The sequence below is a fragment of the Oratosquilla oratoria genome, chromosome 14 (genome assembly GCF_046742065.1).
Source record: "Oratosquilla oratoria isolate Oo_2021 chromosome 14, ASM4674206v1, whole genome shotgun sequence".
Taxonomy (NCBI): domain Eukaryota; kingdom Metazoa; phylum Arthropoda; class Malacostraca; order Stomatopoda; family Squillidae; genus Oratosquilla; species Oratosquilla oratoria.
The window spans coordinates 25,628,755-25,654,639 of NC_134790.1; the positions used below are offsets into that span (position 1 = coordinate 25,628,755).

Below are 25,885 nucleotides of genomic sequence, written 5' to 3' on the forward strand. Positions count from 1 at the left end.
TTCACTCCCCACTCTCTATCATTTCTGAAAATCCCCACCCCTCTTCTTAAAATCCAGGTAAACATGACTTTCACTCCACAGACAAAAGACCTCACAAGGACCACAAATAAGAAAACTAGCATACTTAAAATAGCAATGGGCATTAGATTTGGATAACTGAAACTGTAATGATATATATAAACGATTCATAAATATTACACTGAACTATACATCAACAGTGTGTAAGAAAACATACAAAGATATCTTAGAAACAGCACAAAATAAAGCCCTGAGATTACTAATAAGCTACAGTACGACAACACAAATAGAACATCTATGTTCATAACCAAAATTCCTTCCTACTAAGCAATATATGAGACTTACAGGCACAGTTTTTAAGAGCCCTAAAACCCATCCACCATCACTCAAACAACCCACTATATCCAACATAAAAAACAATCCCAGCAGTATTTCAAGCAAAGATCTATGCCAACCTAACCACCAGCACCCCAGAATATATCTGTACAAAGGCATATACACCTACAGATCATAAAACAAGCACTTTTTAAGGATCACCAGCATATTCTCTGGAGAATGACCGAACCTATGTACCTCATTATATTGGCTTAATCTGGCTTGGTATGGTTGAAGGTTGAATGGAAATTGCAAAGTCCATGTGAAGTGTTGAGCGAGTTGGAATGGATTGGGAATGGAGTCTAAAAGCAGTGTAATTAGCTCAACCATACTGATTAGGTGCTAGTGCTAAATTGTGACATTTGTCTAATGTACTTTTGGTGTCTACAATTGCAGAGAAAGATTGGGAAGCTATAAAGTGCAACTTGAACAATTACCTAACACTTCCTAGGGATCAAACTCAGGCCTCCCATCTTCAAGGTTGGCCTGCCAAATACTATATTCCACTAAACTCTTCCAGAAATCAACCTAGATCAAGAAATCATACCCACTGCAGACAAGTGTGTCACTGGTGAGCCCATATTCAGGTCACCATTCAACACTAAAACAGTACTAACATGGGTATCTGAAGGGAAGGGGGAAGGGGGAGGGGGGAAGAGGGTTGTAAGGATGGAGGAGGAGCAGAAGGAGGAAGAGAAAGAAAAGGAGGAAGAAGAGAAGAGCAGCAGGAAGAGAAAGAGGGAAAAGGAGGAGAAAAATAAAGAGGAAGAGAAGGAGAAGGATGAGGACGTGGACGAGGATGGGAATACACATGCTTTTCATTCACTGCGGGCTACTACTAAAAACTGAAAAAGCTAAAACCTAAATTTCCTTGTCAAATATTGACCAAGCTGTAGCCATACCAATATGAACAATTAATCATCTACAATACTAAGAGACTTCTTAGAAAAAAATCTAATTCTTGACCTAAAACAAAATAAACCATAAACTGTATACTCGTAAATAGGAGTGAAACACATGAGTGATAATAACTGGGCTTTTATACTAAGACTTTAATGTGATGGGCAATAATAACCAATGTTTCGTCTTTTTTTTTAAACACAGATGAGAAAGTGACATACTTAGCTCATTTTGATATCTACTGGAATGAGAAGAGAGATGACTGGTTACTAAGGTTACATGCAAGGAAGAAAGAATAAAGTTATGCACACCACTACTATCACAGCCTTACTTGTTAATTTACAGGATACTACATATGTATCACAAAAAACAAAAAAAATATATAGAATGAAATAAAATAAGATAAATAATAAATCAACACTGGCAGATACAATAAAGCAGTGCCTGGAAAAGTACAATACTATAAATGTGAAATAATATAGTTTTACAAGTAAAATACTGGAGAACAAAATTATAAAAAAACAAAACAAAGAGTAATACAGCACAAACTGTTCAAATAAAAACGAAAAAGAAACGAAAAAATCAGTGACTGACCCTACACGTACAAAGAACTCAAGGTGGAAAAACTAAACCTTGAACAGTTGAACACAAGTGGCAGAAATGCTATGAGGAGCCATCCCTTACCCATGGTGCTATACAAATCCCCTTTGCCCATGATATAAAAGCAGACCATAAACTGAAAATCAATCAAAGCAGGAACAAGGCTGTTGAGGACGTCTGCGATCCAGAAGTCAGCAAACTCCACATGGAGCATGGGAGCACACATCACCCGCGCCTGCAAGCAGAGTTAGGATGGATTGGCTAAGCGCATCTACAAAAGGAATCATCCATGAGAGGGTTTCAAAAGTGAAATGTGTAAACACAAAAAAATAGAAGAAAAAAAAAAGAAGAAAAAAATTTTCATGTGGAAGGCAGTAAAGAAGCTGGCCTGTTGATAAGCAAATGTTTTAGCACTAAGAAGAAAGCACTGACAACTGCTGCAGCATCTAGGGAAGCATCCCCAGACTTTGGGTGCAAAATGCACGATTGGTGACTGCCAACATGGTGTACAAATGCAACAGCTGCTGTTAGTAGCCTAGGCCTAAACTTTTTTCAGCTGCACAATGGACTATGACCCTTATTTGTCTATCATGCATATATTTACAAACAACCTAGAACATAGAAGACCTCAGGTGCAGTAAAAATAATATAAAAGCAATTAATAATGCTTATAAACATAAAAGTTTATAAACACCAAATGTAGCCACATGAAACCACAAGTTTGGACAGGCTTCCTTCTCCCCAATTACCTTTCAAATGTGTCCAATCAGTTAATGAAGAATAGAAACAAATGTAATAGTGTAGATCATGTAGAACACAATACAAACTGTTGATCTGATCACAAACCCAGAAATCAGCCAGAACTACTGGGAATAGTGGGGCACTCATTATACGACCCTAGGAAGAAGGTAAAAGATCAAAGATTATGTAATGATATCATATATCATCAGATAACCACATATTGCAGTGTTGTAGTCTGAAGGACTTGAGATGATATATCTTCTGTAGGTTCAAAATGGATCAAGCCCTGGTCATGTGGATATAATGCCACCAATGAAGTTATAAAGGGGTGAGGTTACCAATGGTAAATACAGTATGCTGTGTCAGTTACTACATCAATTAGTGGGTCTACCTTTTCAGATATAACATAAAAATAATGCTGTTTGCATTACCAAAAAAAGATATATCATGTACCTAATCTATCTATATACCAAAAGCTTTTCCCCCTTATAAAGGAGGTAGCCAAATCAAAGGCACACACCCACTCCCACCCATTCCACTCCCATCAGTACCTAATATGGAAAGAAAACAAGTCTGAGCAAACCAGTACCCCAGTCACACATTCTATGCTCCCCTGCCTGTGAATAAATATGGACCTAACAAAAAATTAGATCATCATCATATATTCAACAAAAACAAGGCATATTTAGTAGACTGCATTTTGCTACCCACATTTTGAAACTCAATATATCAACCAAAAACAATCACAATACAAATCTAATATTCATTTCCTGTACCAATGGACAAAACCAGTGCTATTCACACAATGATAAAGAAATCAATGTACACACCATGATGCCAGTACTGTTAAAATGGTGAATATGAAGGGAATGAGACTAAAATAGAAGAGAAAACCAGGTAAGGAGTGGCTGTACAGAAAAACAATATGAAACATCCCCCTACATAGCTAGGAACATGCACAGGTTTCTTACAAATATCATAATTACTAAATGGTCGTGATAGCCACAATGTACATATTAGTTCTATTGGTATCCACAAACATTAGTCAATGTTTATGAACTGTGATTTCTCATGGGTAAGTAAGAAGCTAGGTTCAAGCTGTAAGCACCATCACCAAAACTGGGGGCTGCTGGGGAGGGAAAAAAAAAAATTAACTGCCTTACCATTCTCAGTTCCCCATGAGTACTCCTCAAAGTAGAAGCAAACTGTATATTCAAAATCTTTCAAAGCTTGAACTAAAGTATTTAACTGGTCACCAAGCCAGAAGTCAGCAAACTGGACAAAGAAGAAAGGGGCGCAAAAGACCCGACTCTGTGAAGATCATAACAGAAGAGGGATTGAGTTCCTTCATCACATGCTCGATTTCATACTTAAACACATGTCTGAGTGTACAAATATCCACCTCTATACAAGTGGTGGATGTGTTTTTGTAATATGGGTGAATAAATTAATTAAATAAATCAGAATAAATATGTGAGATTATTAGTAATAAAAATTATTTCAAAACAATGTTACATGTAAACCTATAATAGGATGTACATACATACCATGCATATCTAAAGGCCTTTCCCCTATCAAAATGGGGTGGACAAGTAAAAGCACACACACACCCCACACACAGCCTAAAGAAAATGCTGTCTGACACAGCACCTCCACAGTAGGGCCCAACAGCCACAGCTGGTTTAACCCCCCTGCTTCGTTATATGGCAAACTTTCATCCACTTGCTCAATTTATGGAGCAGACACGAACATTCCTTCAGGACACATAATTTCTGCAACTATTCAAACCATTCTCCAGTCACTCTTATCTTTTGCCCTCTCTTCCTTGCTTGACAGACATTCCTCTTGCATCCAATGACTCCTTTACTCCATCCATCCAACTCATTCTTGATCTTCCTCTCAAGTTCATTCTGTTCACTTTTGCTTTTTACACCCTCTTCTTTTTCTAGTCACTAACTCATTCTTCCCACATGTCCAAACTACTTTAGAACTCTTTAATCTATCCTATCTTTTCTGTCTCCTTAATATACCAAGTTTCTGCTTCATACAGTGCTGTGGGCACAATCACTCTCTTGTACGACTTATCTTTGTGTTAATTCCCAGACACCTATTTCTCTTAACACTTTTCTCAATTTCATTTCAATCTTTTCTCTGGTTCACTCATTATTCTTTCCCTTTCCCCCCCCTCATTCAACTTGCTCACTTTTAAGTATCTCTCTGCATTCCTACTTTTTCTTTTTTCTACACTTGACCTCCATTCTCAATTTCCCTTCCACCAGATAATAATCACATTCCACCACCCTTTTCTCAGCACAAATTCATGTCCAGAACTCTTCCAATCCTCTTTTTGGGTACTACATAATCCATTAATGCCATCCTGACTAGATCCACCAACCATTCTGGCTCCATTTATACTTGCATCAACTTTCTTCATAAACACAGTTTCCACCAAAAAATAACTTCCCTTTCAATGCACACCCCCTACATCTCTCTGCTGTGGTTATTTCCTGCTAACCATACCTCCCAACTACTCCATCTACCAGCTCATCTCTTACATTAGCATTGAGATCCCTCAACATATACATTCACATTCCTCCCAAAATTTTCCACACACTCCAAAATGCTTCTCTCTTCTCCTCACTTTTCTCATTACCTGGGCTTGTGCCCACAAATGCCCATACTTCCTATCCCAACCTCACCTTTGCCAACATCATCCTTGATACCAATGGCCTCTACTCAACCACTTACTTCCACGTTTCATCACTTCCCAACAGTGCCACTCCTTCCCTCCCTTGCCCTCTTGCTACTCCTGACCATCTCCCACACTCCTATTTAACTCCAACCCATCTTCCCCTTTTAGTATCATTTCACTCAATGGTAACACATCCATCTTTCTTCTAACAAATATGCTATCAATCTCTTTCCTTTTGCTCTTATCTGTGCCACATCCATGCACATTCAATGACTCAATTATTAGGGTTCTGATTGGAGTTCTCCCAGACCCTCCTAGCCCTTGATTCTTTTGGAAGAAAAAAGAAGCTACAGAGAGGAGGATCTTAGTCCATTCACTCCATACTACTATTCATATAAAAACTTTTTACCACATTCAAAATCTAAAATTCATGCTGAAAAAATATATGTGATTTTAAACAGCTGTCAGTGTATGGTGCCTAATAACTTTAATAATTTTTCTTTGATACTAATCCATATTTCATGATTCACAAAAAAAGTGTGTCAAATTACTGCGGTAAAAGGGCATTTATTACACAAAACTCTATATTTATCTTACCAGTTTTTTGATGAGCCAGAATCTAGCTTCATGGTGAAATGTACGTGTCGGGTTTAGTAAGAAAAGAATCATGAAACAGACCAATGCCAGTGGCACAGACAGGGCTGGGATAGACAAGGCTTCAGCATACAAGAAGCCAAGAACACTGAGGGCCCATATCACACCTGCAAAAAATAATTTATCATTGAAAGATCACAATATCTATCTACATATACCAAGGGCCTCTTCCCCTTACAAGGGAGGTAGTAAGTCAAGGCACGCACTCGCCTCACACCCACCCAAATCCCATTTGTTTCCTTTGTATCTTGGCTCTTGGTGGGTGAAAGGGGACCAATACCCCCCTGACTGGGTTGGAAGCAATGCAACAAGACAGCACATCCAAAGCAGGGCCTGACAGCCTAAGCTGGTTTACCACAACTGCTTCATTTAATTTTGTGGCAGGGAATGATAATGCTGCCACTGTATTATAATAGGTGATTAAATGAGCATGTCTAAGGATCCTCCGTGTTTTTCTCCTGCAGTGATGGCATATTTTGAATTGATAATCCCTCTTGAAAGGGGGAAAATAGGCACAAGATTTAGACAGTAAATTCTTATAAAGCACATTACTGAAATATGATATTCATGTACATACATATACCAAAGGCTTTTTTCCCCTCACAAGAGAGGTAGCCAAAAAACCAAAGGCATAAAAACCACTCCCACCCATTCTATACCCAACATACTTCCCTCCCCTCCACCCTCTTATCTTGGCACCTCCTGGATGACGGGTTATCCCTGCATCTTGCCCACTGCCCTGGGTCAGAAGCAGTGTCACAAGACACAGCAGATCCACAGCAAGGCTGCTTCATTAAATTGAAAAAAAAAAAAAAAAAATGTCCCCTCATATATGTGACACAAAAGACCTTCATGTACTCACCAAAAATAGCTGCAATCTCAATTAGATGTTGTTCAGTAAGATGGTTTCTGGGATCAATCTCGAAAATGAGGACATGATTGACTCCTGACGATCTCCAACCATAGATATTGATACCAATAAGGAACAGAAATATGATGATAAGCATTGGAGCTCGAAATAGTCGTAGCACACGACTAACATACTTCTCATTAAGGTGAGAATTCTTGAAAATGCCTGTAAAGGATCAAATATAAGGATGAGTGGGAGATTCAGAAACATCAATCATAAGAAATACTATGCACTAATGATAAAATGAAGACAATGATTGTTATTCAACAACTTTATAATTTCAATCCAATGTTGTTGCTGGTGATATATGTGAATGACACCACATCTATCACATGATTACAGAAGGAAAACAAATGGTTATCATATATAGTCACTCACTACAAATATACACAACAAAAGGCCTTTTTCCCTCTAAGTGGGAGGTTGCGCCCACCCAAAATCTAATCATTGCCCCTCCCATCTTAGCACCTCATGGATGAAGGGTCATCCCTGTCTTCCTCCACACTGCTCATGTCAAAGGGAATGCAGCAAGACCCATCATTTCCACACCATGGCCTGACAGCTGAAACCAATTTACCTCACCACCTCATTATGTGGAAGCTCTCCCCCTTCCCTCATCCACTGAAGAAAAAAATATGAAGTAGGCAAAAACCTTCCTCCAGGTTGTGTTATTTCTTCATCCATTTACAACTACTCACTACTCTCTAGTCACTCCTATCTTCTACACTTTCTCTTCGTCATTTGACAAATTCCATCCATTGCCTCATTTTTCCCATCTATTCACCTCATTCTTGGTCTTCCTCTCAGTCATTCAGTCAGTCTGTTGTCCCAGGTCTCTCTTGCAGGAGACACATGGTTTTCTCTCAAGTTCACTCCATCCATGTCTGCTTTCCACACTCTTTTTGCTAGTCTTACCTCACTTATCTTCTATGCGCCCAAACAATCTAAGCCCTTGCTGGTCTAACCTATCTAACAGCTCTCTTTTCACCCCTGCTCTCTTTACATTTCTCACTCTATCCTCAAAACACCTACCATAATTCTCAAACACTTCAGTACATGTATGTTTAGGCTTTCACCTTCTGCCTCCACAATGCATACACGCTTATACCAAAAAGCCCCTTGCCCCTTACCTTCACCCATCTCACACTAATCCAATACCCATTTGTTGTCCCCTCTATGACATAACACAATATTAACAATAATCTATTTTTATAATAATAATTACAACCAATCACTCTGTTACCCCAGGTATCTACGTCTGCCAGGTAACTGCCAATAACCTTTTGGATTGGCCCACAAATCACTCTAGCAGGAGATATCGTATTGCTCTCTGTAGTGATTGCACCTGGGACAATTTGATTTTTCCTATCCAATCCTGTATTGCTACTGTTTCAAGGCTGGGTGGTGACCCAAACATAGTAGTTCTTGCTTGCTGTGGGGGGTGGGAGGGATCTCTCAGTTGCACTGATGTCTTGGGGAGTTAAGTGGAATATGGAGTCTTGGAGTCATTGTTGTGATGTGAGTACATATGTTTTTGTACAGATGGGCTGTGAGGCATTTCAAAACATAAACTTCCACTTTTGAAGATGCATTTCCAATCCAGTATTACCTGAGAGTGTAACTGCCACAAGAAGAACAATGAATGCTCCTGAGAAGAGGCCAACTTTGAACGTTGTCCAGGGGCTTTGCGATTCTCCAAGAGGAGGTACACGCAATCTTTTCATAGCCTTCCCGCGATCACCCGACTCTAGTTCTGATGTAAAAGTTCCCTCCACCTGGTGGAATAATCATTCAGTATCAAAAAGTTGGTCAATGGGTAATTCATACTACTGATAAATAAACTCTATTATCTTCACACACAAATACTATTTTCTTGAATACAAATGAACTTACAATCTGCATAGACAAATATATTAAAATGTCTAGAAAAACTAAAATACACTGTAAAATGGACATTGATCTATTTGTCTATCTATATACCAAAATCTTTTTCTCCCTTATAAGAGAGGTAGCTAAGTCAGAGGCACGTATCTATTCCCACCCACTCCACTCCCCTCCACCACCATTTCCGATCCCCTATCTCAGCTCCTCTAATAAAGTACAGTGTCTTTTTATATATTGCTTCAAAATCTACCATGTATCAGAATGCATGAATTAATGCTAAACACGAAGAACAAGCTCAAACAATAACTGGCATTCAGTTCTACATTGTATAATTTGATAAAGAATGATTATTTTCACAAGTGCATTTTACATTTGAGAGAATCAGGAAACTTACTTCTTGAATAAGTTTGTCAATTGCTTTACTGGTGTAGAAAGTAGCTGTATCAACATGCTCAGCTCTCCATTTGGCTCCATGGTCTACGTTTAAGAGCTAAATAATACAGTAATACATGTTATCAAGTTTATATACCATATAATCATTTTCACATATCTATTTCATTACTATTCTTAAAAAAAGGCGAATTGGCCAATATGGCTTCTTAATTGGTTCAATTGTAATGTAAGATAAAATCAATAAATAAATGAAAAATAAAAAATAATAATAAATGTACATACCTTATCATGTTTTTTCAAAATTTTCCTAAATCCTGTATGGTTTAGATTTTGATAATTTTGAAGTAAAATGAGACTGAGGTAAAATTCTGAGAAAGCAAGCTTCAAGTCCTGCATTTTTCTGGCAGGAACATTAAACCTTGGAAGGAAAGTGAAGCCCTTACGGTTACGAGGACCTTCTCCATGTTGCTCCTTATACGTGTGTAAATCGGACTTTAATGTTGTGTATTTTCTTGTTGCTTCAGCCATTTTCTCTGTTGAAAAAAATAGATAAATAAAGAAATAAAAAATAAAATGTCTTATACTTTAACTGAAACAATTCTAAGCAGAGCCAGGATAAACTCAGCCTACATGGTTTGAGGTGAGCCAAAACAAAATCCTTAAATGGTACAATTGACCCTTTTGACAATTACAAGGTTAATAAAGACAGCTTAATCAAAATAATTTTCAACCTTTTAATGGTCAGACATTACCCCAAACTAAATAAAAAAAAAATTTAATTAGTCCAAGCAAAACCCTTAAATGTATCAGCTGGGTCTTTTGACCCTTACTGGTTTAAAATATGAATAAAAATTTGTACTTTCATTATATATAATGGTATTATAAAAAAAAAAAAAAAAAAAAAAAAAAAAAAAAAAAAAAAAAAAGGTAAGTAAGTAAATTTAGTGCAATATTATATGTAGGCTATACATATGAAATAATACACAAGACTAAAAGATGTTTTGTAAATATGAATTAAAATTCTGATTCACACTAGTGAATGGACTCGAAGCAAATTATTTGAAAAAGGATAAAATACATCTTAGTTGAACCTAGTGATCAATCAATCCATTGTCCCAATTTTGCAGGCAAATTATGTAAATAAATCCATTTGTGTATATATCAAAGTTCCTCTTGTTTTACAAAAGGAGGAGAATGGCCAAGTTGCAATGGACACCCACATCGTAAACAATAATACCCATTCAACCCACCTGAGAAGAAGGTATTGATCTTGGCCCGTTCTTTGTCACACACTTGGAAGAAGTGTTCATCAAAGCGAGCATAGTAGCGTGTGATGACCTCAGCTTCAGTGACTTCAGGAGATGGTGCCTGCTCCACTGCACCATACAAGAGTGCCTGAAAATACAACAACCTAGTATCACCTAAAGCTCAATAGAACCGTTTCTATAAGAAGTATAGTTTAACTCCAAGAGTCTGTTACTTGCTGTTCTTTGTTTCCACAAATTTATGCACATTAACAAGAGTACATCATTCCTTCATTATAACTATCTCCATATATGTGAATTTATGCATATGCATTACTTTCATTTCTTGATGTGAATTTATGCATAAGCACTATTTTCATTTCTTGATTTTTATCACTTTGCAAACATAAATTGTGAAGTGATACTTTCACTTTATGTGGATTCACACCATAAAATAATTTTACAGGACACACTCCTTGCATATATGGAGGGACCAATGTATCTCAAATACTGGTTCTTACTAAGCTATGTCTGTGTGACAACAAATTAAAATACACTATAAAAATGGTATCTACGACATTAAAAAAAAGTACTAACTTTCATCTATATAATCTATATTCAGTATCCCTCTGATGATGTACTATTATGTTGTATAAATAAGACATGCATTCCCATAGAGGTACCAAGTACCACTCATCTTCTCTTCTTGGGTGGGAGTGGGCTCATGTAACTAATGCACATAAGCCCTAAGCAGTGCAACAATAAGGCCTGCATGAGGTAGGGAGCACCCATTCAAGTGACCACTGTGGCATCATGGAGAAACAGGGCATACATGATGTTTACATGGTGATGATCAAATGGGAGCTGATGCCATGGTCATGGCAAGGGCTGGTCCATGATGATATTAGGGGGTAGGTGATTTGAAACTAATAACCAGGAGTCCTCTGCCATAAGCAATTTGTAACTTGGGGAAGCTTCAGTCAGTTATGCCAGATTCACTACAGCTGAGGTTCATCATTGAAGTTTCTTTTACTGAACAGTTATTGCTACATATGGAAGGTTGTTCAGTAGCATATGTCCAAGCTTGATACCATTTATATGATTTACATTTACATGATATATGATTAATTAATTGGAGGGAGTGTTGGTAAAACCAAAAGCTTGTTACCAGACTGCTGTCCCCCCCTATAAGCCACTTCCAACCTTATTTTCATGCAAACACAACTTGAAAGTATATCATCTGCTCTCTTTATGTGGAAAGGTGGAGGAAATACAGATGAAGGTGATAAAGAATGATTTTGAACCTATTCCAGAGATTAAGTGTCAGCCCTTTAAGACAACACCTTCACATGAGTGATGAGAAGTTTTGAAGACGAGTGGTAGGGGGATGATTGTTTCCAACATCCACCATACATGACCACTGCTTTGCAGGTACTCATTCTTGGCTCTGAGACAATTTGATCCTCACTTGAGAGAGGAGCTTTTCTCACCCATTCATATCAACCCCTTCGGTACAGTGATGCCCCTTCAGCTGAATAATAATGTTTGGTATTAGCCAAAAGAAATCCAGTGAAGTGTCACAGAACAGCTAAGTTAACTGAGATAGTCTTACTCTTTCAGACTAGTGACATCCTTTCAGCTGAATGACATTATTTGTGATTAATCACAACATAATCTGTGCAGGGCATCATTAGTGAGTGAGTTGTACCAGGAATCCTTTGGCAGTCCATAACTAATGTGACAGAATATGACTTTAACCACTTCAGTATGACTCAAATTCTTGTGTGCAGTATCGACTACCATGACTCAAATTCTTGTGTGCAGTATCGACTACCATATGTAATTTGCATCACACTACTCACATTATAAAACATAAAGTCACTGCTGTATTACTCATTCTCTTTTACTCTTAGTAATAATAAACACAGAAAATGTGATCAAATCAGTTCATAGAATCCGGGGGTAACTCATGTACAACTGCAAAAATATATATATATCTATATGACGCTGACATTGGCATCCTTATGTACCCAATCATGCCTCATGATGCCTACACAGGCATCATTGTACCAAAGTGGTTAATTATGTTCAAAATGGGAAAAAAAACAAGACAACAACTTACTTTCATCTCCTCATAGCTGATGTACTGCTTACGCCATTCAGGCGTAATGTGCGCCGCAAGGTGCTCAGCAAACTTCATCTTGATTCACAGCCTCAAGAGTATTGAGCTAATGAGACCAACACAGGCTGTAAAATTAAAGTTATATTAATAAACATTATACACGATCTCAGAGAAGAACAACCCAATACAATTTCTGCACGCAGGAAATGACAAACTTATTTGTACAAAATATGTAGTAATACTCAAATGTTCCAGACCTTCCATTAGTACACTAACTGTTAGGTGAGCTACAAAATAAGGAGGTATAAAGGGCTAAATATCATGGGAGTAAAAATAATTCTGGAAAGAAGGCAAATAAGAACAATAACCCTCAACATGTTCTCAAAATAGAGTGAAGGGATAAATGGTCATTTTAAGGTGTACCTGGGCCTATAATATTCCTAGCATACCAGCAGGGACCAGCTATAGGTACCTGCAAGTGATGGTCTTGCAAGATGGATGTCAGAGGATCATCTTTCTGCCACCCATCTTCAAAACCCATCAACATGCTGTGTCTCATGTGTGGTGAGAGCATCTGGTGCATGTGGTCTCTGCCATCTAACTAAGTCAGCATTGGCACTGTTTTAGGGTTGGGTAATGACTTGTATGTAGGTGGGTTATGGTGTCTTGAAAGAGTTTTCTCTTCTGGAGGTACATAAGCTTTTACTGAATTTGTTGGTCTTGACGGTGGTATTTATATCTGTGTGCATATGGAGGTACTGGGGGATGTAAGGAGTAGATCATGGAAAATGTGGAAATCGCCTTTTGTAGGTGAAGATTTCTTGCTATGTTCTGTGGACTGAACTCTCAGTGTTGGCATGTTATGAAAGCGGAGTTACAGATAAAACCCTATTCAGGTTCCTGACATAAGTCATCAACCTCAGATACTATGTGTATATGATAACAGTGGACGGAAATTGTGTGATGTGATGGGTGTGGGGGTTTGGGGGCTCTTGCTAAGAACAGTGTGCTTACAATTTTCATATAATGTTCTATAGGGAGAATTTGTGTCTGAATGTAGGTAGCCTACTGAAATAAACTTGATACCTGTCATAATTCTTAAACCTTTGTTTAGCATCATTCAGCATTTCATTATGTTCATAACCAAACCTTAGGTTAGGTTAGGTTAGTAGAGATATTACTAAATACTGCCTGGGAATTCTAAAATTTAATTAATAGAAAAATGTCAGATACTGATATACTTTTGGCAATACTGAATGAACAAAATGTATTGTTTACATAGCAATAGCATCATCTTTATTCACCAATATTTTCTGCATGTCTCACAACAGTAGATTTTTACTTTCCAACGAGTATTGTAAATTACTAGAGCCACAAATTAGTAAAACTATATATTTAGTGATGTTAAGTCAACTGAACTTTGGCTTAGTATTCTTAAAAGTTTACCAAGTGATCAAAAGAAATGTTATAAAAATTCTTGTAAACTAAGAAAAAAGCAATGTTGTATTCTGTCAGTCCCAGCTATTAATTGACAATAGCTATCCGATCTTAACCTAACTTCAAATAAACTAAAGTAACATGATCCTGACTGGTCAAAATCCTTTTAATGAAAACTTACAAGACTATCATTTCATTTTCTCAGATACACAAATTTTCATGTTGCTTTAAGCTCTTCAGAAATTCAGTTCATCATTCATTTCTTTATGTTACAATTACTCTCAGCAGAATATCACAAATCAATAATAATAATACCAATATTTGTAATAGCAAAGCATTTAGTAAAACACTAATCCATGTATCAAATCAAGAAATTTGGAGTAACAAATTAAATGAATATGAAGCATTTGATATAAATGGCAGTGGAGAGGCATTGCACAACCTTGTGGAGGGGCCTAAAGGGTAAAGTGGAGGCAGCAAAGTGCAGTGGAGGTACCCAAAGGGTACCACAATGAAGGGCAAGTTGTCAAGTAAATTTCACTTGGCAGAACAGCATAATGAACTTAGTCAAGAATATAATAATCATAGAGATAAATAGCATCCCTAAATATGCAGTTTCACTAATTTATGACTCTGTAGTACTTTACGGTACTTGCATAATGCATATCTAGCACATGAGAGACTGAAAATTTAGAGTTATATTTGATTAGATAAGACTCCTTATAAGTTACATCAATCGTACATTCAAATTACATTAAATGGGGATGTTAGTATTCAGTTCATGTCACGTGTCATTCTAATGTGCATGGATGCATATTTTTTACGTAATTTAAAAGCTTCATCTTAGGTATATTATCAAAAATGATGTCACTGTATTTACGTACCGTCCCCTTTAAATCTTCTCGTCACCGTCTCAATGAGATCATTACAGCAAACATACTACTGTATATTTCTACTATTTCACGAAACTATTGTCTACGCCATTAGGCAGTTTCTGCTCGAGATGAATCATCACATTATCCAAAACTCTGTGATATTGAACATTTGACTTATTGGGCTCTCGGCACAGTCCCACTCGGTTTGTTTACAACATGAGAAGTCAGTGGTAGTGATGACATCCGTAGCAGACGTCTATTGTGAAAACAGAAACAATCATTACATTATCAACACATTGAAATGTGACCGTAATATTTAATAAAAATCAAATATAATTTTTAAACCCGTGATAACATGCGGTTTCAAGTTTAAAAACCACTTATGCATTTCTATATTGTACAAAAAAAAAAAAAAATCGAAAAACATTATATAATATTCAGAGAATGCATTCCAATAGTTATTTTTACATGCATCAAACTGCAGAATGAACAATGGTACAATTGTAGAAACCATTTCTGGTTTTGTTGCATTAGAATGCTTGAAAAATAAATTTATATCTGGCGCTATCTAGCAATGAGTGATTACCCAAACAGCCAATCAATCAACCATGCGGAGTTCACTGCTGATCAGTGACCTCTCCCAACCTCTACCATGAGCCGCAAGACTGCGCTAACATCTGCCACATCACTCCTGCAAGCTTTTCTGTCTCATCTCTTCACCTTTTTTCTTGTCTTCCTCCTCACCGCATCCGATTTTGGGGCGTTCAGTCAGTAATACACTACATCGCCCATACTTTCTGGCTTTACTTTGAACTTTGGAATTGAATATTAATTTGGTAGTGTATGTATCTTGATCCCAGTTATTTTTTCTTGTTTCACATTTCATATCAATTATTTAGATATACTGATATGACATCTACTCTAAGTACTTTATCTAGTCTTTTTTTTTTCCTTAGCGAATGGCTTTGGCTCTCTACCGCTTGCATGGAAACACCTAATTAGCGTTGTACTGTCCCCAGGGATAGAAACGCAGATTCTCAGCAATGAAATACTCCCAAAATGTACCTTCTGGTACACTATTCATACCGAACTGTAATATCTATGGATTAAAACTCTTCTACTCTAATTTAAAAGTAGTCAGAATCAGCCAATAAAGATTTTTAGATATTTACAACGATTTTCTAAATCGTTTCCAAACAACCTTGCTATTTAATTGTTTACATAATCAAAATCAGTGTGTGTTGGGGGGAGTTACACTAAAAACTGGTGTGGCTTAATGTAATCAATTATTCAGCTATGAAATATTCAGCAACCTATCCAGATAATCAGGTAGGAGCACTTTCTCAACAGACTAAAAGAATCTGCCATTTGTATCAAACGAATCCAACACGGCCTTACAATCAAGGTGGCGAAAAGATACCTAAAAAAACAATTTGTTGCAGACAAATTAGTCGTTGAAACAGAATCCATTAAAGTTATTTATATTCTAAGGTAGTCAGTGAAGGCTGTCGCATTTTTTATGTAAAAATTTGTTAACTTATTTATTTCTTGACACATTCAAATATTTATCTACCCATTTATTATTGTTTGTTCAATTGTCTTTTATTGTTATGTTTAGTTTTTTATTGAATGTCGTATTTTCTATGTTTATCACGCTTTTTTTTAAATTAATCATTCCGTGTTTCTCTTCTTGTTCAGTTCTACTATAGAAGTTTAGCTGTGATGAAATGTGGAAAGTATAGATGAAAATCATAAAGGCAAGGGAAGACATTACAAAGCAAGACCCTGGGCAGGTATGCAAGGCGTTCGGAAGTGTGTGTGTGATTCACCTTGGTCTTTGGATCACGTGTTGGACTCGTGATCAACAGCTATTTCCCTCCCGGAAGAGAGCTCAGAGCTCGTATGACCGACCTAAGGGTAATGCTATGACCTTACACGCACACACACACCCAATTCCCCGCCCACGAGAGTTGGAGTAACGACTCGAACCGCTACTCTAACTTTCGTGGGAGTGTGTGTGTGTGTGTGTGTGTGTGTGTGTGTGTGTGTGTGTGTGTGTGTGTGTGTGTGATTCACCATGGTTCACCATGGCCTTGGATCATGTGTTGGACTCGTGATCGACAACTACTACCCCCCCCCCCCAGAAGAAATCTCATATATGGCCGATCTATGGGTAAATGCTGTGACTTTACACGCACACACACCATCCAACTCTCCGCCTACAAGAGTTGGAGTAACTACCCGCAGTGCAGCAATACCGAAATTATTTCAGCCCTGGGCGGGATTCGATCCCAGACCGCCGTAGTGGCGGCCAGGATCTACCACTGTGTGTGTGTGTGTGTGTGTGTGTGTGTGTGTGTGATTCACCATGGTCTTGGGTCACGTGTTGGACTCGTGATCGACAGCTATTTCCCTCCCGGAAGAGAGTTCATATATGATCGATCTATGGGTAATGCTGTGACCTTACACGCACACCCAACTCCCCGCCCACGAGAGTTGGAGTAACCACCCGCAGTGTAGTGATACCGAAATTCTTTCAGCCCTGTGCGGGATTCGAACCCAGACCACCGTAGTGGCGGCCAGGAAATTTACCACGGTGTGTGTGTGTGATTCATCATGGTGTTGGGTCACGTGTTGGACTCGTGATCGACAGCTATTTCCTTCCGAAAGAGAGCTCAGAGCTTATATATAACCGATCTATGGATCATACTGTGACGTTACACGCGCACACCCACCCACGAGAGTTGGAGTAACGACTGGGAGCGCAGCGATACTGATATTATTTCAGCCCTGGGCGGGATTCAAACCCGGACCGTCGTAGTGGCGGCCGCGAACGCTACCATTGCACCATCAAGACATGTGCGTGTGTATTCACCTCGGATCTGCTGCATTCTCTGTCGAGACAGCCAGACACCACCCTACGGCAGTGAGCTCAGAGCTCCTTATTAGCCGATCTCTGGGTAGGTCTGAGACCACTCACACACCACACACCGGGACAGCAAGGTCACAACTCCTTGACTAACGTCCCGTACCTACTCGCTGCTAGGTGAACAGGGGCTACACGTGAAAGGAGACAAACCCAACTTATCTCCGCCCGACCGGGGAATCGAACCCCGGTTCTCTGGCTTGTGAGGCCAGTGCTTGTGTGTGTGTGTGTGTGTGTGTCACTTCAATGCAAAACATGTTCAGGGATGAGTATGATTTACGAATAGACTGCGAGGTAAATTATGTATTCTTATTCATTATTTTTCTTTATACTAATTTATCCATTCATTTATATTTACAATTTAATTATTATTTTTTTTTTTCTAACGAAACAAATAGGATTTGACCAACATGTCTGTCTGTCTTGGAACAAGAATGGATGGGATCATGATAGCTGTTTTCAAAGGAAAGGTTTGGTTAGGCTACGTGGATATATTTAGATAATTATGGTTTTTATTTCAGCATATGACAGCATTAACAAATCATTGTTCAATATAAATCAACTTGATATTTTGAATAATTCTAAAGTGTTTCTTGTAGTTAGATATTCATGTTTCTGGTTTCAGCATATGCCAGTAATAATAAATCATTGTTCAATATTATTCACCTTATTTTTCATTATTCTACAGTGTAAAGTTCTTGTAATTTTTGTAGACAAGACGCTAAAGGGGTACCAAGCATTGCATTTAATTACGTTGTTTATGCAATAACCAGCGCTTCTATCCTTGGCAGGGACAACAACATTCATGCACCGAAGAGGTGGAGATGTTCAGCTGGTGAAAAGAGAGATTAATGGAGAGATAGTACAAGTTAAAAGCGATAAGCATTCTTGAATGATATCTTCAATCGCAAAAGAATGCTGCGAGATGTCACATAAGCTACACACGTATTGATTATGTACGTGTTCCACAGCTAGTACCCCCGGACGGTGCTATCAAAGGGGAATAAATTGCAGCCCAAATTTGGAATAAATGTCCGTATTCATCTACTTAAATCGCTGCTACAATATTCTCTCTCTATATAAAAAAGTTTAGTCACAGATTCTCCAGCTGTCGATAAAAACTATGTCGTGCAAAAGAGAAAATAAACAATTAGGAGGCATTATATCTTACACCGCCGTCATTATATACGTCAACAGTAAGTAAACGACATAGTAATTATTTATATGTTCATGGTTTGTTTACTTTAGTCGTATGGAAGTGGCAGATGCCGACAGGTCCATCGAAATAAGCACCACAAGTGATGACGGAGCCTTTATTAATACGACGTTTCCCTTGTTATTACAGCTTTTTTAAATATGAGTACACAGTCGAAAACTGATACGATGCCCGCCATGATGTCACCACCAACGCGTGTGTTACACACAGGAACAGTAACTAGCACTTGATGGACTGGGAGAATGGTACGTAAGCCCGACAAGATCAGTAGCAAATGTTTGGAAGTAGCCATCATACAAGGAACCAATACAATTCAACAAAATAAGGGCATGTTTGATATCTCACCCTCACCCAATTCCTTTAATACCTATTGCTTACAAAAATTTAAGCTATCCCTAGTTGCCCTCCAAAATCCCCTTTTTCCTCTCAAGGTCGTTGTCCATTCTCAGTAGACAATTGCTCACCCTTCTTATTTCCTTCCCTTTGTTACTCAGTTGTGAGCTTATGTCCTTCACCTAGCCAATTGTTCCAACTTATCCTTAACCTTTCCTGTTCCCAGACGTTTGGTCCAACTTCTAAACCTTTCCTCGTATTCAGTGACCCCCCTCCCTTCCTTCCTACTTCTCCCTGTTCATCTTATTTAATCTCAGTCATATGTAATACGACGATGTATTTGAAATAGCTGTAACAACAAGCGAAACGTCGTATTAATAAAGGCTCCGTCCTCACTTTGGTGTTTATTTCGATTTACTTTAGATGTTGCGTGTGGCAGATCATCCTGCGTGGTGCAGCCATTTGTATATGATTGTGACCCATCTCGCAACACTGTCTAAGCTCCAGCCACACTGTGGTTGCAGATTGCAAGTTCTTTAGCGTTGGGAAAAAGGGCATACCAAAATCCTTAGTAATTCTTTGTAGATTAACTCCACTACTGAGGAGGGGAGGGAGAGGAAGGACGTGACTCACGGGGAAGGGATATACAGTTATCCCATTGACAGCCAGCACGAAAGCAAAACCTATCTAGCTACCTCAGCTCTCAAGAGTATGCCACAGAGATAAATTAAATAGCCTGCCGACATGCAGATTAAAAAGGAAATTCCACACGGTACAGCAGGGGTGGGCAACTTGAGCAAATGTAATGTACTTTTCAATAATAAAGAATAAATTATTTACTGCGATTCATAGGTGTTTAGAGTCGACAATAAATTATCCTGTATTTGGCACCCTTGGCGAGAAATGGGCGGAGCGTTTTCTTGTTTTTTTTCCACGCTGCCAAAAGTGATAAATAATAAACAATTCGCAGAATCATCGTTGGTACTTCTCCCGCTGTTAACACAATGGAATTATAACGCTTAAAACGACCAGATTTATTAGAATTATAAATGGGATGTTAATATATATATATATATATATATATATATATATATATATATATATATATATATATATATATATATATATATATTACAACCTTGGTTTTTACTTTCAACCAAAACAATGTTCCAACTTTACCATTTTTTCTTTCTTTTTAGAGTCGACTAACCACCATGCCAACTCGTTATTTTTTTCCAATAAAAAGAAAAAATAGAAATACCTGGCTTTTTCGTATACCTTAATGAATATACAAAACATTTTAGTATGATACAGTTTTCTTTCCAAGATGTACTTAATCACATCGTGCAAAAAACGTACCGAACGTCATGACGAAAATGTGAAGTTACCAGTTACTGTAATAGTAACATTGAACAGGTTATCAGTAATCAACAACTTACACATATTGTTTTAGCAAGATTAAGATAAATAAATAAATAAACTTAGTCGACTGTCCGTTCTTTCCAGTTCCCTTTACGGAATGCGATACATTATTTTCATCGCCTCCATTTGCCAAAGACCCAACGAAGTAAATTTCTTTGTTTCAGCTCGTAAAACCGGTAGAGAACAGTAACTTGTTGCCGAGACCATATCAGATAATAATGCCCCAATTTTGTTTCCTCCAAGAGACGGTGAAATTGTGAAACAGGTTTCAGAATTTCGCAAATGATAGAGTATTGCTGAATATCTAGCAACATCTGGCAACTCATCCCTCTTTCAGTCTTCACATATATGGACGTTGCTTTATGTGTTAAAATTATACATTTGCATCTATTCATCCATCCTTACATAAACTCTCTCATCCAAGAGGATAGTAGTTATCGTTCACATGTCCAACACGTGATCCAAGACTTTGGTGAATCTCTACAGTTTCTCTCTCTCTCTCACATATGACTTCGGAGTTACAAACTTTCCTGACAGACTTGGTGCAAGATGGTACTAGATTTTGTATGAAGTGGGCATGACTTTGAACGTTACAATAATCTAGAACAATGATTTTCAGAAAAAAAATATTTGCCATACATTTAAGGCTGAGGTCATACAAGAACCTACAGATAACTTATTAACAACTAAGAAACGATGCATTTTAGAGAAAAAAAAAAACACGCAGGCTCGAATTCTCTGAACCAATATAAATAAGTTCCCAGTAACCCGGATGTAAGAACTCGGTGGCGCGAAAGTCTCTCCATTAAAAAAAGAAAAAAAAAAAAATCTTGAAACTCCTCAAAAAATAGATAGCCTACGATAGTTCAGCAACACTTGTCCAGGCTCCACCACTAAACCCTAAACCGGTTAGCTCGCATAGTTTTTAAATCTCTATTGTCCTTCAGCATAGGAACAGGGGCCAATGGCCTCTCGTCCTCTCAGTCCTGCTCTCGGGGGAGACTGCGAGAGGCAGTGAAGATGAGTTGGCATGGCGTTCAGGTCACACACTCCACGGCAAACTTTCTTACATGTTTTGGGCCAAAAAGTTGCGGGAAAGATTTACTAAATATTTAGGACCATTGGGTCCTATCAGACACATTAGTGGATTTTATTGTGGGTGGAGTAAGGATAATGCAGTGAAACGTTTAACCGTCTTCCGATTCGCGCCAAACGACAAGGTGCAACATTGGGTCACAAAGGGTTATTACTTTTTTTTTTATCTAAAGTTAATAAGTTTCTTTTTTCAATAAGGGCTCTCCACCTGGTCTCCAAGGAAGGCCCCCCAGGGGTCTGTTAATCTTTCGAAGGGGCATTGACCGAAAACGGGTAGAAGTTGGCGGATGCAAGACGATTTCATTCAGTCGTGAATGCTCCTCAGGAGCTTAGGAAGCAACAAGGACCACTGGATGGATGGGCTAAGAACTACTGTTATAGTCTTGACATGTATTAATAGCTCTCGCTCCCCAGCTGAATAAAATCCTCGGAATATCATGTACACCAGATTGCAAATAGTAGATAAAAAACAAAGGCATATCAATAAAATATAGATACATCAATATAAATGAGAAGATAAATAATATATATATATATATATATATACATATACATATATGTATACATATGTATATATATATACATATCTAAAAAATACATATATATACATATATATAATGTTTATATATATATTTCAAATTATATATATATATATATCATATACATATATACATATATATAAAGATTAAAAACAAGTGAGAAAATTCTTCAGTCTTGTAACCTCCCTCAACTGAGACGAAAACCTTTTAGCAAGGCAGAATCCAGCTGTTTTATTGTATCGAGCAGACGATTAAGACCCTCCTAAACCGCCATTGCTGATACGGTTCTGACTGCCGTCAGACGATTTTATTCATGTAAAGGAAGGATCCCAGGCTGGGGAAAGGGGTGAGGAGGCAGAGTGGGGGTGGGGGTGGGGGCAAGAGCCGTTGGGTCTGCCGCTGCTCTCTCTGAACCCGGAAGTGAGCTCCTGTCACACTTGACGCCAGACGATTTTATTCATCAGAGAGCGCGACCCAGACGGGTTGAATGAAATAGGCTGGCGGCACAAGGGAAAAGGACCCCCGATAGGCAAGGGCTTAAGTTGGAGTCCTTAAAGAGGTCAAAGAATTAAATATGTAAAAACACAAATGAATAGAAGAATAACATAAAAATCGTATCAGAAAGAGAAAACATGAGAGGAAGAGAAACAACAGGGACAAGTCCCAGGAAATGAGAGAGAGAGAGAGAGAGAGAGAGAGAGAGAGAGAGAGAGAGAGAGAGAGAGAGAGAGAGAGAGAGAGAGAGAGAGAGAGAGAGAGAATATCGAGTTAGGTGCAGTGAACTTATGACATTAACTGGATAATCAGACGATTTTTATACCCAAGAACAACACAGCCCACATGCAGATGGAGCGGTCCTGTACACCATCCACTCGATTCAGCCCGAGCTCTCAGGAGCTGGTTTTCCAGATGGTGCAAGAAACGAAGATGGCGCGCCATCTGCAGGTGGTACCTGTGTGCCGGACGATGCAACGGTATCGTGAGAATGGTATCGGCCTGCAGATGGTATCTGGGTACACATAGCATCTCTGTGTAGATGGTATCTACATACCGTTGGTGTCCGTGCACAGATAGTACCTCAGTGAAGAATGTGATACTTTGTAGATGACGTTGAAGTCCTTGGTACACCCCCAATCTACAAAGGTGGACTACGAAGTCTTACAGCTAACTACAGACCGTCTGTCTTACCTCACAAAGGTATCACCCAGCTACTACATCATCACGACATTATAAACAATGTGAGCAGAGGGATAATCGTTGGTGTGGACTATCTAGACTTCGCCAAAGCATTTGATAAGGTAGACCAGGGAGTGCTGCTATACAAGGTGAAAAAAAGTGCATCACTGGAAAGCTGGGACTATGGCTCCATGAATTCCTAAGTAACAGGATACAGAAAGTAATAGTAGATGGAACCCAGGCAAAAAGCTCAATGGTAATCAGTGGAGTACCACAGGGCTCGGTGATTGGCCCACTACTCTTCCTGACATGGACAACGGGGTTACATTATCCAAAGTGCCTTCGTTCGCGAATATCAGGATTTCCCGAGAAATCACAACCAGAGAGGATTCCGAGAGACTACAAAAGGATCTGAAGGCAGTACACAAGTGGTCAGGTGATAACAACTCGGTGTTCAGCAATAAGAAATTTGAACTGATAAGATATGGGACAAACGAAAATATAAAAGATCAAAGGAAATACAAAGGAAATACTGAGAGACCTCGGGGGTGTGGATGAGTGGTGACTGTGGCTTCAAAGAACGCATGACCCACACCACTAGTGCTGCTTGTGGGCGGATCCTTTGGACCTTTAAGACCAGGAAGCCCGAGCACTTGCTACCTGTGTGGAAGACCCCGGTAGTGTCAGAGCTGGGCTATGTATGCCAGCTATGGTCTCCACACAAAGTCAAGGAGATACAAGAACTCGAACAGGTCCAGAGGGTATTCACGAGGAGGTTGGTGAGGGACTCTCTGAATTACTGAGAGGCTGAACATCCTCAAGCTCTACTCACTGCAGAGACGCAGAGAGCGCTATATAATGATTTACGTTTGGAAAGTCCTGGAGGGCACATCACCAAACCCATCATAAGAAGAAGGAGGTGGTATCAAAGGGAAACACCACCCCGGGTTTGGTAGGACCTGCAAAAAGAGGCCCATAAGCAGCTGCTCCCAGCGACTGAAGACGATCCAGGCGAAAAGCTTCACCTGTGCTGGCCCCAGACTCTTCAACTGTCTCCCAAGAGAGATGAGGAACCTAATGGGAGTCAGCACGGAGGCTTTCAAGAGGAAGCTAGACAAATTCCAGGCCAACATCCCAGATGAGCCTCCAGTCCCACATGACTCAACCTCACGAGGAGCAGCAACAAACTCGATTGAAGATCAGCTCCGATATGTGAGACTCGGGCATAAATGTGGGAGTGGTGTCTCTCCCAGGCAGACCATGATGTTTCACCGGAACTTCCCGACAAGATCAAGACAGTCGCATGTGTACACAAACACACAAGAGCTACGTTCACGAGTTTTTTGCTGACATTCTCGACTTTTCTTATGGTGACGCGCTGTATGGCGTGACGAGTTCTCTAATTACCTGGCCAAACAACATTGGAGGTTTAGGTAAAGGCATGGGAACTATCTTCTTGATTTAATGCAGAGCTTTCGCGTAACAGTTAGGCATCTTCAGTGCTAATGAGTACAATGTGCGAGGGTCGAGTATTTATACACAATACACGGATCACAAACACTTCAGCGTTGATCCAGTCAACCAGTCAACACTCGATCCTCGCAAATTATATTCATTAGCATTGAAGATGCCTAATTGTTAGGCGAAAGCTCTGCATTAATTAAAAAAGATAGTTCCAATGCCTTTACCTAAACCTCCAGTGTTGTTTGGCCAGGTAATCAGAGAACTCGGCACAACACACAGCGCGCCACCGTAAGAAAAGTCGAGAATGTCAGCAAAAAACTCGTGAACGCAGAAGCTCGTGCAAATTTCAATGACATCTGCCTAAAAGAGGATTTGCTGCCCAACTATAGCAATATATATACAGTATATATATATATATATATATACACATATATATATATATATACATATATGCAATAAAAACACTAGGAGCGTGTGTTCACAAATGCGTAAATAACCACTAGGAAAAGTAAACTAACGAAGCAGAGCGCTTTCGTGTAATTACATCTTCAGTGCAGATACAAAGAAGGAATTATAAGATGAAGAAACAAGGTACAGAATATATGACATAGTGAAGAGGGCATTCGGAGAGGTAGTGGAAGAAGTACACGTGACGGACGTATGGGCCGTCCTGGTAGCCAACAAGTAAGGGACGTTTGGGCCGTCCTGGTAACCAACAAGTATGGGGCAACTGCTCATAATTTATATTACAATTCAAACAATTTTGAAATTTCATGAGAAATAAAACTATCTAATTTGTACAAACCTTGATGAAGATTAACATTTATCCCCTTACTAGATTTGATCAAACTGCATTCAATTAAATTTCT

The 25,885-nt window shown here is 38.8% G+C and overlaps 1 protein-coding gene across 4 annotated transcripts in view; it reads right to left on the reverse strand.

Moving 5' to 3' along the window:
* The window catches only part of LOC143032810 (solute carrier family 53 member 1-like), a 55,501-nt gene that overhangs the window by 16,940 nt on the left and 12,676 nt on the right, over positions 1-25,885 (reverse strand). For 3 of the 4 annotated variants that reach the window (XM_076197881.1, XM_076197880.1, XM_076197877.1), the window contains exons 2-9: positions 12,534-12,658; positions 10,418-10,562; positions 9,450-9,700; positions 9,169-9,264; positions 8,500-8,665; positions 6,843-7,055; positions 5,924-6,087; positions 3,798-3,945 (exon numbers count right to left, since the gene is read on the reverse strand). In XM_076197881.1, coding sequence (XP_076053996.1) covers positions 3,798-3,945; positions 5,924-6,087; positions 6,843-7,055; positions 8,500-8,665; positions 9,169-9,264; positions 9,450-9,700; positions 10,418-10,562; positions 12,534-12,611 — 1,261 coding nt within the window. In that variant the 5' untranslated portion in view covers positions 12,612-12,658. Of the gene's footprint in view, positions 1-3,797; positions 3,946-5,923; positions 6,088-6,842; positions 7,056-8,499; positions 8,666-9,168; positions 9,265-9,449; positions 9,701-10,417; positions 10,563-12,533; positions 12,659-14,854; positions 15,079-25,885 lie in introns of those variants that run through there. The other variant, XM_076197878.1, reaches the window with a different exon arrangement.